Raw genomic sequence first — 15,242 nt, forward strand, 5'->3', positions numbered from 1 at the left:
CGTTCACCTTTCTTCTTAACTTCTCGAATCCTTCCTTTTCCTTCGCTTTTATGTGTCTTTTTGGCTCTTTTCTCGAAACGGTACCTAAACAAAATAAAAGGTAAGAAACTACACAAACAAATAAAACAAAAATGTCTAAGAAGCAAATAACACTAAACTAATGAACAAAATAACCAAACGATGTCCAAACTACTAAACCTATCCCCGACAGCGGCGCCAAAAACTTGATGCGCCCGAAAAGGTTGCACACCTAAGCGGAGGTATCAAGTAGTACCCGGTAAAATCGGAGTCGATCGAAGGATAGGAAGGTAGTTTGGATGTCGAAGGGTCTTATCCCCCGGTCTACGTGTCACTCACTATCTTAGACTAAAAAGAAAAGGTGTCAATTTGGGTTTTTGATTGGTTTATGAGAAATAAAGAAAACAAATAAAACTAGCTAAACAATTTAAGTAAAAGACGAGAGAGATTCGAGAGAAGAGTCGGAGGAACAAGAGTCGGGAAGCAACATATAGGTGAGAGAGGTGTCGAAGTCCGGGAATCCATAATGATAAACCTACGACTACGTATGATCCAATCTAATGTGTCGAAGTATAATCGATGTTCGACTCCTAAAGTAGATGTCTCTAAGTACTACGTATATCCGGAGATCATACTTAGTCAAACAAAAGTCATAATCGGTCAAACCCGAGTCACCGAAGGTGTTGTCTAGTCGCCTAACTATGTGAAGTGCATGACATGACACATGAAATTATGACTTAGACTACGATCGATATCGAATACTTTGTTTCGTCTATTAACTATGCTAAGTGCTTGACAAGACACATGAAAATACGATCAAAACGATAATCGAAATAAATGAACATCAATTTATAATCAAAACATCAAATCATATTAAACATAATCACGAATTCATCACATTAATCGACACACTAAAGTTAACTAAACATGGTGATTGAATAAGAAATGGAAAGAAAATGATGAGAGAATCCCCCTTTTTCGATGTGGTTCAAGGCTAAGATCGTCGGAAAATATAAGTCTTTAAGGTGCAGCCGATCTCTCTTAGCAAAATTCTGGGTTCCCCATAGCGACCATCATCATCTTCTCATTTAGAACTCAACCTCCATTAAAGCTAAACCCTAGCTTTCTCTCTCTAGCAATCTTCAACCAAAATCAAATCAAACCACATGGGAAGCTAGATCAAGACATGGGGAGTAAAAGCCCTAAGTTTCGGATAAAAAAGGTTGCCAGAAAACTCATACAAATCCGGCCAAAGAAGCATGAAATTCCGGCCAAGAACCAAGAAGATCCGGCCAAAGGGTGCTGTCCAGGAACCCGCAGCCGCGTCCCGTGAGAGCTGCCCGCAGCCGCGTCCTGTGAGCGCGTCCCTGCTGTTACAACAGCTGCAGCCGCACTGTGCACATCCTTCCCAGAGCTGTTGATGCTGTGCGTGCTTCCATGATGCTGTCCTGTGCGTTGGAGCAGCTGTTGGAGAGTGCTGGAAGCTTCCGTCTCGTGCATTTGTGCTCCCGTACTCAACCCGAGTGGTTGCTTCTCATCCCGAGCTGCTGTACTTCTGGCCTGGCCGGCCTTAGTGCTGACCGACCTAGCTTGGCCTGTCCTCCTTCTTCCTTCTCTCTTGTTCTCTCCTTCAAACATTAACTCTAGAACACCAAAAACCCTAGAGCTCTAGCTTTGCCTGTCCACCTTCTTCTCTCTCCTGTTCTTTGCTTGGTTGTTGATTGATGAAGAAGATGAATAGTAGCCTAAACTACTAAAACCCTAGAGTCCCTTGACTCAGTCAATTCATTTAGACTTTGTTGACTCTAATCCATAAAGAGAGGGTCCTCATATAATTCTTCTTTGTCATTCTTCTTTGGGCTTGTGTGGGCTTTGGGCTTGGTTTAGAAACCAAGAGGTGCCTCCATCCTTGTCTCTACATCTTCAAATTGTCACAAAGGACTAAAGTACCCTCAGACTTCTTTCTTTCATAACTTCCCCGTCCGAACTCAGAATTGACTTCCGTTTTCACTGTCGGACTCGTCATTGCCTCCGATTGTAATTTGATTTGCTTGAAGTCATTTTCTCTCGTTTTGGGCACATGAAATGATAGTGATAGTTCGCTCCTTTTATTCAGAATTTTATGTTTAACTCCAAATATGCTACCTAATAAGAAAAACACATAAAATATTATTGATAAAACTCGAAAAGGACTAATTAGTCCAAGTTAGGCGCTCCAAATGTGACATTTTCGTGTCACATTAGGGTGAGGCGGTTGGCGTCAATCCGAAGGGAAAGTTTCCTCCCTTGAGTATGTAGGGTTTCTCTCAGAGTCTATCCCGAATCTTTGATAAGTGGAAGTTCCTAAGTTCGAGGATTCTCCGTAGATATCTTGTCGGTGCGATAGACTATAAAGGAGAAGTTTCCTCCTTTAGATACGTGAGGTCCAAGCTAGCTTAAACACTTCGAGATGTCTGGCTGACTGCGATCTTTCTAGAAGTTTCGGGATTAAGTCGATAGGTCACTTGGCGCTGCTGCCTCCCCTGTTCTGTGCGTAAGACACTGACCGAACCGGTGTGGACCCCCCTCACTCCTTTGAAGACCCCAGGGTTGATCTGTCCATGCTAAGGGCGTCTGGCAGGGCTGGTTTCTTCTTGCCGACCTCCCAGTTAGGGGAACATTTGGTGGACCATCAGGAGCTCAGCGGTCCTGCTGCCTTAAGCCGGCTTGACCTTGTTGACTTCAGGTCTGATCTTGACTCTTCAGACGTTAGTCAACGTCTAGACATTTTATGCATCAGCATGAGTCCCGCCACTCCTTAGGAGAAAGTAATGAGACTGAGGAGTAGAAGTAACTCGTGTGTTTTAAATATTGAAGACCTTGAAGTTAAGGATTTTACCTAGACCAGAGTTGTTTCGTGAAGCTCGGTCTTTTTTTTTTGGTTTTCCAGAGTTGTATATTGCTGAGCTGTTTTGTACCGAGCTGATAGTGACTGCTGATAGTGACTGCTGATGGTAAAACCTCTTTTCTCTAGGGTTGTTCTTTCCAGAACCGAATCAAGTTTTGTATTGAAGTACGCGTGGTTTGTTCTCCCAAGACACGTTTCGACTTCTGCTCAAGCAGTTAATTTCCCTTCCATGCGCGATTCTGTGACGTCATAGATCCGATCTTCCGATCACGCGCTTTCGGCGATACACCTTTAGGTAACTGCGCACGGCAGTTCCGTCGTCATGTTTGGATACATGGCGTTTCCTCAGTAAAGGAGTTGACGGGTTTCCTCGAAACCCACTGACATCCCCTCGAAACTCACCCGTCTTGACCTGTGCGTATCCTTTAGTCATTATTCCCTTGAGCGTTCCCTAGAATTGTTCGGTGTTTGCTTTAATGACCCCTCGTCTGTTTTCGAGAAGCCCTTTGGCTATTCCTTCCCAATATAAATAACCTACTTTTGTTCTTTAACTCCTCATCATCAAAAGTTTAGAGAAGAGAGGATCCTTCGTTTGCAAATACTTTTCGACTTTGTTTTTTACCTTCTGTTTCTATTGAAGATCCAAGATGAGGCCTCTGTTTGACTTCATACTAGCTACATGCTTGAAGAATGTTTTTCCGATAATGGAGATAGTTGAGGGTGGACTCTTCCATAATGGTCGTGGTAATCCCATGTCCCATTTGGGTAGGTTCCACAAGGACGTAGGCTTACCAGTGCTGCCTCCAGTTGGGATGCTCTGGACAAGGTAATGATGACAAGGGGTTATTTTTTCCTTGGTTGTCTACTTATCTTGGCAGCTCATCTGGAAGGGGGTACCTGGTAACTTCTCAGTTTTTCTTCCACCTAATTGCGTGGCTGCTCTATTGGTCGTTCACGTTCTTTGGTTTTTTCCTTGGCCTTGACTCCTTTCTCAGGGTTTTATTTTGTTTTTTCAATTTCTCCTGTAATAGGTCTTGCTTTGAGAATTAATGGAATTAATTTTCGCCTTTATGTTGTTTCTCTTGATTTTCTTTTTGCGCGCCAATCTTTTGGTCTTACATTTACTCATGTTCGTCGTGACCCTTCGGTGATCGTGCCCACTCATGACTGCCCTTCGTGCTATAAATATGCCTGAAAGTACAGTACGAGTATCTTGCAATTCTTGCCATGAGTCTCCTAATGGTTAATGGAATTCTTCTTGGTGGCGACGTGAGGGTCTCTTTCTACATGGTCCTGAATGACGCTGATTCCTCTATTGAGAACTTGTGCATGGAAGTGGCCGGTGAAGGTTTCATTGAGATTCCTCTGTTTATTCATTAATCGGCGTCACAAGTGCTTCTAAACCTGCTTTTTTTTCGACCGTCGGGTTTTTGGTTCGCCGTCGTGGGGGTGGTCGGTTACTTGCCGTGATTATCAAAGCCTCGGTGGTCGTTGGTTGTCTTCCTGCTGCTCCTTCCTCTTCTTCCGATGTGCCATAGTTGTTCGTGAATGATGTTTCCCTGTCGTTATATATATATATATATATATATATATGTATACACAAAACAAGTTGTCAATGTAATTAATCCTACACTTACTAATACATTTTCCCTAAACTTACTAAGCATGCTCCGAATGATCGCTCCTGCAGAAATAATAATTTAGACTTATTCTAGCATGACCTAGGCTTACTAATTCCTTCTGCAAAATAGAATCCAAATTAGTGTAACTGCATAGCTTTGAATGCTTTTCGAGTCTGGACTTTGCCCCTGATCACGGCTGCTGCTCCCAGGGTTGTTTTTCGTTGCCTTAAGCACAACTAGTTTAGCTAGGACTTCTCCTTAGTCCCCTAGTCTTCGCTTTCGCTACCAGGGCTGGTTTCGTTGGCTTGAGTGCAACTAGTTTGGCTAGGACTTCTCCTTGAACCACTGGTTGTTGCTTTCGCTACCAGGGCTGGTTTTTCGTTGGCTCGAGCGCAACTAGTTTAGCTAGGACTTCTCCTTGGACCCCAGGTCGTTGCTTTCGCTACTAGGCTGGTTTTTCGTTGGCTCGAGTGCAACTAGTTTAACTAGGACTTCTCCTTGGACTCCTGGTCGTTGCTTTCGCTACCAGGGCTGGTTTCGTCGGCTTGAGCGCAACTAGTTTTCGCCGGGACTCCTCCCGTACCCCTGATCGTTGCTTTCGCTAACAGGGTTGTTTTGTCTGCCTAAGCGCGACTAGTTCCGCAAGGACCTCTCCTTATACCCCCGGTAACCTTTGCCAGGGTCGTAGGTTAGCAAGAACTTCTCCTTAGGATCCTTAGTGGGGACCGCGTTTCACTCGAGTAAAGTAAGTTTAACTAGGACTTCTCCTCATTAGGTTTCTGGTCGTTGCCATAGCTACCAGAGCTGCCTAATTTGCCGGCTTGAGCACGGTCAGTTTAACTAGGACTCCTCCTTGGGACCTTGGTGAAGAGTCAGTTTTACTCGAGTAAAGTTTCAGTTTAACTAGGACTGCTTCTTGAGGCTTCTGGTCGTCGCCTTAGCTACCAGAGGTACCTGTTTTGCCGGAGCAAAGTGAGCTTGACTAGGCTCTTCCTTTTATAGTATCGCCTTTTTGCTAAAATATTTTGTTTATTCATAAAATATGTAGCTTGTAGCGCTACTTCTCCTGCCTAACGGCTTTATTCGTAAAATTACTAAAAGGAAATCAAAAGTGATGGTAACCTACGTGGTTTTTTGCTTTTTAGTCCTCCATGTATGCGGTGGGATCTCCGTAGAACACCTTATCTCCTCCGACGATGGTCGGGTTAGTGATTTCTTTTTCACAACCCTGGGCGGAGATTAGGTAACATTCTCTGGCTACTTCTTGATTCCCTCTAACCGTTCCTATGAGATTTGTTCCCGGGATTGAGAATTTCATCATGAGGTGGTTCATAGAGATTATCGCCCCTGACTATCTCAGGAAGTTCTTGCCAGTATGATGTTGTACGCATGCATCTTATCGACTATGGCGAAATTTAACATTATTGCTTTCTTCGTTTCTACTTCTCCTATTAGCACGGGTAGCGATGCTGTCCCATCGATCTCGACTTGGTTGTCACCAAACCCTGTCAAGCAAGACTTATATGATTTGAGATTGTGAAGACTTACCCCGAGTTTTGGAAGCATCTTCGGCTCATGACTTCGGTCGAGCTTCCTGTGTCGACTAGGATGCGTCCTACCCTCCAATTGGCTACCGCCGCCGTTATCACCAGTGGGTCCGCGTGTGGGGTTATGACCCCCACTAAGTCATCGTCGGTGAAAACGATGGGTGGCGTTTCCACACTGGGCTTGATAAACAGAACTGGTGGGTTTTTTGCCTCGTTGACATATCTGCGATGTTCTCCTTTGGTTGCTCCACCAAGAGTTAGCCCTCCCGAGATAGTATTGATGTTTCCCATGACCCCGACCGGCTCCTCTAGGCTTTTGGTTGTTTTCTTGGCTGCCGGGCTTTGTTCGTCAGAGTATGGCCCAGATCCGATTTCTGCTGTTTGATGACCTTTTATTCTTGTATTCGTAGGGTCGCTGCCCCTTCTGGATGTATTTGTCCAGCTCACCCTTCCTCACCATTTCTTTGATGAGGTTCTTGAGGTGTCGGCAATTATCAGTTTTGTGACCGTAGCCTCGGTAGAATGCGCACCACGCGGTCATGTCTCTGAACCCGAACTCCTCCTTATCATCGTTGGGTCTGGGTAGTTCCGCTTTTCCTTTCGCTATGAGTATCTGTAAAATTTCCTCCCTACCTTTCACCAACGGGGTATAGGTGGCAAAGTCAGATCTGGGTCTTCTGCTTCGTTCTCGTTCCTTGTGAGGCCTAACCTCCTCTCATTCTTTCTTTCGGATCGGTTCACTTTCATACGGGATGTTGGCCACCTTCTTCATTCGTTGGTAGTTTTCTTCTTTCCTGATGAATTGTTGCACCCTCTCTATTAGTTCTTCCAGGGTTTGTGGTTCCTTGCTAGAGATGTCCCTGATGACATCATCATGCTTGAGGCCTCTTAACAGGGCGACGAAAGCGACCTTTGGCTCCAGGTTGAGGACCTGCACCATGATGTTGTGGAATCTCTGCCAATAAATTGCCAAGGTCTCGCTTTTTCCTTGAACCACGTTGAACAACTCGTCGGTCTTTTTTTTTATTATGGTACTTCCTCGGAAGGCGTCCTAGAAGACCAAGGCGAGTTGTCCAAAAAATTTGATTGATCCCGGGGCCAGCGCTTGATACCATGCCTGGACTGGTCCTTTTAGGATTGTATCTAAGACTAGGCACCATATGTTCTGATTGGTCATGTATAAGTTCATTACTGCAGTGTAGTTGTTGATGACCACCACCGGGTCCTCCAAGCCGTGGTAATGATCTAGTGCTGGACACTTGAAATTCTTCAGCTTCTCAGATTCTAAAATCTCTCGACAAAGAAGGGGTTGGTGGATTACTGCTTTTCCCCACTGCCTTTCATTCTCTCTTTCTCGAGTTAGCTCTACTACCTGATGTATGAGCAAATCGCAGACGGTTGGGTCGTCCGTGCATCCTTCGCCAACCCCCTTCTTTTTAGGGATGTACGGTCGGTTGGGTCGAATGCTCCGTATTCTTCCAAGATGTTCTCCAAATGCATCTGGTCCCCAGGTTGCAAAATCAGATCTCCGAAAGAAAATGCATTACTGAGTGAGAAAAGTCTCCGTGCGTATCTCCTGATTACTTATTCTTTCTCTTCTGGTGTCGCGGTTTTCCTGGCCATCTCTGAATTGCAGAGGCTTTCCTCCAGTTGTTTTGCCTCCTCATCCCTTCGGAGGTAGTCAGCCTTGGCTTGTTCTAGCTCAGCCATGAGTTCGACTGTGCTGCGGAGCCTGTGTGGTGACCCGCGTGGGGTTTGCTCGCCTGAAGACATGTTTGCGTGAGGGACTGCAGGAAGTAGTTAGTCTTAAAAGTTTGTTTAAATAAGATTCGGGTTACGAATTGATGATTTTGCTGGAGAGATGCACTCCTTCTAACGCAAAATGCTGATGTCAAAAAATGGCTTCCCGTTAGATCAGCATGAAATAGGGAGTTGATGCATGACAGCCTCCGTTATGTATGAATCCTCCGATATGTTGGGTATTGATTAGCTCTGTATTCTTACTTCCAGCTCTGCTTCCTACTTTGCTTCTCTCTGTTCCAACTCCTGGTTCCTGTTCCTTGCTCCTTGCTTCTGGTTTCAGCTCCTTGTTCCTTGCTCCATCTCCGTGCTCATGTTCGCCTGTTCCCGGGGGGGGGGGGACCTGCAAAGGGTTTGAAAATCGCTCCGACGCTCAAGCCAGTCAGGGTGCTCTTTGTAGTAAAAGAATGAATATTAATTGATCCTTTTGGGGGGCGAGTTCTGAGAACTCTGAGTTTCTTGTGATTTTTTTAGGGTCAAGAGATTGTGTCCTGTGAAGGACGATGTAGGGGGCCTTTTATAGGCCATATTAGGTCGATTGTGATTAGTGGCGGGTGTGAGGCGGTTGCCGTCAATCCGAAGGGAAAGTTTCCTCCCTGGAGTATGTAGGGTTTCTCTCAGAGTCTATCCCAGATCTTTGATAAGTGGAAGTTCCTAAGTTCAAGGATTCTCCGTAGATATCTTGCCGGTGCGATAGACTCTAAAGGAGAAGTTTCCTCCTTTAGATACTTGAGGTCCAAGCTAGCTTAAACACTTCGAGATGTATGGCCGACTGAGATCTTTCTAGAAGTTTCGGGATTAAGTCGATAGGTCACTTGGTGCTGCTGCCTCCCCAGTTCTGGGCGTAAGACATTGACCGAACCGGTGTGGACCCCCCTCACTCCTTTGAAGACCCCGGGGTTGATCTGTCCATGCTAAGGGCGTCTTACGTATTCTTGCTTATCCTTTGCTGAACAGCGCCGCAAGGGGTGAATGAGGGACTTTCGGTATAGCAATCCTCCAAGCAGGGTATATCTCGAAGCGTTCCTGCGTATCCTCCTAGCTTCGTTGACATCCTCTGGTAACTTCTGAGTTAGTAAGTATTCGATATATGACTTCATCCATACATCCCCTTATGCTATTCTAATAGCCATTATTTCTTGTTCCCTGTCAATGCTTCTTTCTTCTAATGTGTGGAATATTACTCCAAGAATGGTAGTTTGGCCTTTGATCATCTTTGACAAAGTGTCGGCCAGTGTGTTTTCTTATCGAGGTATCCTGGTGAGGGTACACTTCTCAAAGCGTCTAATTAGTTCTTTGACCTTTTCCACATACTTTATCATGTCAGTCCCTTTTACTTCATAATTCTCGTTGACGTGATTGACGACCAGCTGAGAATCGTTGTATACCCGAACATTAACAGTTATGGTTTTCAGAGCCAGTTTCAAACCTGCCAGCAGGGCTTCGTATTCATCTTCATTATTGGTTACGGCGAATTTGAACGTGGTGTTCTGGAAAGTCTTCTCCTCTTCCGGGCTGATCAGCACTGTTCCTGCTCCTCTCGCGGCTTCGCTCGAAGCTCCATCTACGAAAAGAGTCCAGACCTGCTCTGGTCCAATGTCGTCTATTGCGATTGAGCATTCTGTTATGAAGTCTACCAACGCATGTCCTTTTATCGTAGTCTGGAGTTCGCATCTGATGTCGAATTCGCTCAGCTCTACCGCCCATTTGGTTAGTCGTCCCGAAAGATCCATTTTCTGGAGTATGTTTCTAAGTGGTTGATCCGTCTGTTTAATCATTACGTGAGCCTGGAAGTAGGGGCGAAGCTTCTTGGCCGTTAGAATAAGCGCGTATGCTAATTCTTCTACGATCGGGTAATTCAGCTCTGCTCCTCCTAATACTTTGCTGACGAAGTATATAGGGTGCATCACTCCTCCTACTGTCTTGATCACTACTGTCGAGACTGCCTCTTCTGAAGTTGCGAGGTAGACGATAGTACCTTCGTAAGTGGATGACATTCCAGCTATTGCCTATGTTGAGGCCATCTTTTGATTGAAGTTTGTAAGCTCTTTGTCCCACCACCTTGGGAATGAGGTGTGGGCTTTCCCAAGTAAGAGCTAACTTGCCAGCTCCTGGCTCCTTAGTGTTTTGAAATACTTTCCTCGGAACCCGATTGCCGACCTTGAATGTTTGAACCCTGACGTTCTTGTTGTAATAGTTAGCATTCTGTTGGTATGCGGCGTTTCTGATCGCCTCCATGGCCCTTATCTCATCCATGGTGTCCAAGTTGTGGTTAAGCAGCTCCCAATTACTCTCTTTAGTGGTCCACTGGTACCGGATAGAGGGGACTCCTAATTCTGCTGGTATTACTGCCTCACAACCGTATGCAAGAGAGAAAGGGGTTGCTCCGGTTGGGGTTTTTGTAGTGGTTCTGTACGACCACAACACTCCTGGTAGTTCATCTGCCCATGCTCCTTTAGCCTTCTTAAGTCGCTTTTTAAGTGAGTTCATTATCGTCTTGTTTTATGATTCTGCTTGCCCATTCGATTGAGGATATCAGGGAGTTGAAAAGTTTAGTTTGATTCCCCACTCCTTGCAGAAGTCTTAGAAATCAAGGCGGATAAACTGCGAACCGTTGTCTGTGACGATCTCCTTGGGAACTCCAAACCTGCAAATGATATGTTTCCAAACAAAACTTTTTACCTCGCGATCTCTGATTTGGTGATAGGCTTTGGCTTCCACCCACTTGGTGAAGTAATCTGTTACACCAAGCATGTAGACTCTTTGGCATGGGGCCATTGGTAGTTTGCCTACTATATCCATCCCCCATTTCATGAAGGGCCATGGAGATAGAATTGAACTCAGCTTCTCTAGAGGGAGGTGAGAAGTTTGGCAAACCTCTGGCAGCTGTCGCCACGTCTAGCATAGTCAATAGAGTCTGCCCTCATAGTCGGCCAATAGTAACCTGCAGTCAGTGCTCTGTTGGCTAGGTTGCGATCACCAGAATGGTTACCGCATTCCCCCTCGTGTAACTCCTTGAGGACATACTTGGCTTCCTCTTGGGTGATGCATTTCAAGTAGGGCCCAGAGTATGATCTTTTAAGGAGCTGGTCGTCCATGACGCAAAACCTTACAGCTTTGGCTTTGAGTCTTCTAGCTTCATTTTGATCCTGTGGCAACTCGTCGTTAGTTAAGTACCTGATTATTGGTGTCATCCAGGTCTCTCCTGCATCTGTTACTGCTACCTCTGAAGGCTTTGTTTTCCATAATGTCGGCCACTGAAGTAGCGTGAGAGGGATTGTTTCTGCATCCTTGGTTGGAATTGATGACCCTCAATTGGCCAAGGCATCAGCGTGTCCATTCTCGAGCCTGGGTACCTGTTCAAAACTAACCTCGGTGAACTGACCTTGTAGCTCCTTTACATGTTCCATATAAGCTGCCATCTTTACATCTCTGGCCTGGTAGGTTCCTTGTAGCTGGTTAATTACAAGTTGGGAATCTGATTTGATTGCAAGTTTCTAGACTCCCATCTCCTTTGCTAGGTTCATTCTTGCAATCAAGGCCTCATATTCTGTTTCATTGTTGGTGGCTTTGAACCCGCACCTTATGGATTTTTAGATTAGGTCACCTTCTAGGGAGGTGAGAACTACACCAAGTCCTACTTCATTCATGTTGCTGGAACCATCCACCGATAAGGTCCATTTAAGTTGACCATATTCCTGGAGGTGGAGCAATTCTCCTTGGCTGGTATTTAATGTCGTGTTCGCTTAACTCCGCTGCCCATTAGGTCAATCTTCTAGACAACTCTGGTTTGTAGAGAATATTCTTCATTGGGAAAATTGTAACCACTACAATTGGGTGGCTTTGAAAGTAAGGTCTTAGCTTCCTAGCTGCAGTAACTAGGGCAAGGGATAGCTTCTCTAGCTGGCTGTATCGAGTTTCAGCATCTAGCAATGACTTGCTTGTGTAGTAAACAGGCAGCTGCTTACTGTCCTCTTCACGAACGAGTACTGTACTTACTGCTGTCTCTGAAACGGCAAGGTACGTGAACAATTTCTCTCCATCTTTTGGTTTGGAGAACAATGGTGGGGACGTGAAGTACCCGCTTCAACTGTTGTAGAGCTTCTTCGCATGCAGGTGTCCACACGAAATTTTTCATCTTTCGCCGAGTGGTAAAGAACAGGTAGCATCTTTCGGAAGACTTAGAAATAAATCGGCTAAGTGCAGCTACCCTACCTACAAGTCTCTGGACGTCCTTGATGTATTTTGGGGAAGGAATACTCATCACCAAATTAATCTGATCCGGGTTAGCTTCGGTTCCTCTTTGTGTCACCATATAACCTAAATTTTTTCCAGAGGATACACCAAAAGAGTACTTAGCAGGGTTTAGTTTCATATTATACTTCCTGAGTACCTCGAATACTTGCTTAAGGTGTTCTAAGTGTTGTTCTGCTACAAGAGACTTGACCAGCATATCTTCGACGTAGACCTCCATAGTGTCGCCTAGCATGTTGGCGAACATTTTGTTTACCAGCCTCTGGTAGGTAGCACCTGCATTCTTTACTCCAAAAGGCATGACCTTGTAACAGAATATACCTCTCTCTGTAACAAAGGCGGTTTTCTCCTGATCGTCTGGATGCATAAAGATCTGGTTATAACCTGAGAACGCGTCCATGAAGCTTAGGAGCTCGTGTCCGGCTGTGGTGTCTACTAGCATGTCGATGTGGGGTAGTGGGAAAGAATCCTTTGGGCACGCTTTGTTCAAGTCTGTAAAGTCGATACATACCCTCCACTTACCGTTCTTCTTTTTTACAACGACCACGTTGGCCAGCCAATCTAGGTAGTGCACTTCTCTTACTGACCCGATGTCAAGTAACTTTTGAATCTCGTCATTAATCACCTTGTTGCGTTCTGGTGCGGATTTCCTTCTTTTCTGTCTGACCGGAACGTGAGAAGGATTTACTTGTAGTTCATGGACTACTATTGAAGGGTCTATCCCTGTCATATTTTCATAAGACCAAGCAAAACAATCTGAGTTAACGGTTAGGAATTCCACGAGCTTCTCTTTGAGAGTAGGAGCTAGTTGTGTTCCAATTTGGACTTTGTGCTCTGGTATGTCATGGTGAATTTGAACTTCATTCAGCTCCTCCATGCTTGGTTGCTTGAGGTTTGAATTGAGGGACATCCCATTCTGTAATTGCTGTAAGGGCTTCTCGGGAGCCTTCATCGTGTTCTTGTAGCAATTCCTGGAGGCTCCTTGGTCTCCCTTGATTTCGCGTACTCCCCAAGGTGTTGGAAACATCAGTACTTGGTGGTATGTTGATGGTACTGCCCTCATCTCATGGATCCAAGGTCTTCCAAGGATCATGTTATAAGCAGATGGATAGTCCAATAAAACAAAGGTGATGCTAAGGTTGATTCCTTCTGTATATACTGGCAGCACGATCTCTCCCAATGTATACTTTTGTTCTCCGCTGAACCCTATAAGGACAGTAGAACGTCGGCAAATGCTTGACTCTTCTAGTTTCATTCCTTGCAAGGCCGGAAGAAACAAAACATTAGTAGAAGATCCATTATCTACAAGTATACGCTTAACCAACACATTTGCAATAGTGACAGAGAGGACGAGGGCATCATGATGAGGGTTGACGATCCCTGAGCCTTCGTTGTCAACGAAGCTGGTGGTTTGGTTCATGAAAGTTGGGACATGAGCTTCTGTTGAGTGGGCAGTTGGATTGGTTGTTATCCGTGCACTTCGTTTGGCTGCTGAGTGGCTTACTCCACTCACTTCTGAGCTTCCTGTGATCATGTTGCAGGTCAACATTGGAATTGGCTCCTCTTTAGGAGTTCAACAACTTCAAGCCTGAGGGCAATGCAATCTGCAGTAGTGTGCCCATGGTCTGAGTGAAATTCACACCATTTGGTAGTATCTCTTTTGTCGCTTGGCGTCTTTGTCTTCCCTGGCCACCTTACCTTGTTACCCATCCCCTTCATTACTGTTATTCCCTCACTTGGTTCGATGTTAAGGTTTTACTCTGGGATCTTGGTACAGATGAGCCCTTGTGGCTTCTCAGTCTGACGGTTAGGTGGAGGGATGAATGGCCTTCTGCTCTCTCTTGGAACTGGTCGTCTGGTTGGGTACGGATCATTGCTTCTGGCTTCTGATCGTCGTTCGTATCTTCTTGAATGTCGGTCTCTGGACCTATCTTCCTGTGAGTAGTATCTGTTCCTGTGGGCCTCTTCTTCTTCCCACCTAATTTCAACCCAAGCTCTGGAAAGAACGTCCTTTATTGTAGTGCAATTGAACTTTGTGAGTTCTTTATACAACTCTCCATCTGGCAGTAACCCTTTCCTGAATGCTTCAACTGCTATCTCCTGGTTGCAGTAAGGAATTGACACCTTCTCCTGATTAAACCTTCCCACACACTCTCTGAGTGATTCGCCTTTTCGTTGCTGGATTCTGTAGAGGTCTATAGAGAGTTTCTCCAACTTCTTACTGCTTGTGAATTGCTCGACGAAGGTGTCTGTGAGCTGGGCAAATGAAGCAATTGAGTTGTTGGGTAGGTTGGTGAACCATTGCAGAGCTGAGCCAATGAGACTAGACCTAAAACTCTTACACATACATGCTTCCCGCAAGTCCCTTGGAGTCGCAGCAGTAAACATCCTCTGTTTATAAGAGGCTATGTGATCGTCTGGATCAGAGGTGCCGTCATACATCTTCATGTGAGGAAATGTGAACTTTCTGGGCATCTCCACCAGAGCAATTGCATCGACAAACGGAGAATCGACATAGGTTTGAGGAAGACTCTTCTTGAATGGAGTCGGGACTCTTGGAATCCTGGTGATCAGGGCCTCCATTTCAGCTAGCCTTTTTGTTAAAGCTTTCTCTAAAGGGGTACCTGTATGTGAAAACAGTAGAGGATTAGATCGAAGTCATAGTGGCTTGAGTTATAGGGAAAATAGTAGGCATTGCAAGAGTGGAAGATAAGTAAAGAGAAGCAGCTATGGCCTGTTGTTGAGCGAAAGTTTGTTGAACGGTCTGTGTAGGAGCATTGGTAGGCCCAGTTCCTATCTGAGAAGCGGCGAGGCCTCCAGAACTGTTGGGAGGATGTGTTGGTTGACGGGATGGTCCTACTGCTTCAGTGTTGTTAGGAGGTGGTCGTGTTTTCTCCAAAGCTTGTTTGCTTGGAACTACCGATTCGATAATCCTTTCTTGCAGCAAGTAGTTCTCTGCTCGAACAGAAGTGTTCTTCTCCTCCAAAGCTCTCAACCTTTCAGCATTTTCTTACATTTGAGTAGTTAATGTAGCAAGTTGCGATGAGAAATCCACAGAAGCACTGGACATGCCTCCCTCCATTGTAGTTGTCTTTTCGGTAGTTAGTACCCGGG

General features: G+C 45.3%; 1 protein-coding gene across 1 annotated transcript; it reads right to left on the minus strand.

The window, feature by feature from the left end:
• Nucleotides 1-10,457: 10,457 nt before the first annotated feature.
• LOC147538163 (uncharacterized) lies at nt 10,458-11,296 on the minus strand. The gene is made up of 3 exons (XM_086642963.1): nt 11,231-11,296; nt 10,752-11,131; nt 10,458-10,521 (listed from the first exon to the last, which is right to left on the minus strand). Exons 1-3 carry the CDS (start codon nt 11,294-11,296, stop codon nt 10,458-10,460), a joined length of 510 nt encoding a protein of 169 aa, XP_086499089.1.
• Nucleotides 11,297-15,242: the final 3,946 nt, after the last annotated feature.

Source organism: Eschscholzia californica, unplaced genomic scaffold (genome assembly GCF_041429995.1).
Source record: "Eschscholzia californica isolate CP2 unplaced genomic scaffold, dmEscCali1.0.p SCAF_5, whole genome shotgun sequence".
Classification (NCBI taxonomy): domain Eukaryota; kingdom Viridiplantae; phylum Streptophyta; class Magnoliopsida; order Ranunculales; family Papaveraceae; genus Eschscholzia; species Eschscholzia californica.

Coding starts and splice junctions, on each gene's coding strand:
- LOC147538163 (XM_086642963.1), bottom strand. CDS start 11,296: ATGGCAGCTTATATGGAACATGTAAAGGAGCTACAAGGTCAGTTCACC. Junction 11,132..11,230: donor CCGAGGTTAGTTTTGAACAG/GTACCCAGGCTC, acceptor ACGCTACTTCAG/TGGCCGACATTATGGAAAAC. Junction 10,522..10,751: donor CGTGGCGACAGCTGCCAGAG/GTTTGCCAAACT, acceptor TATCATTTGCAG/GTTTGGAGTTCCCAAGGAGA.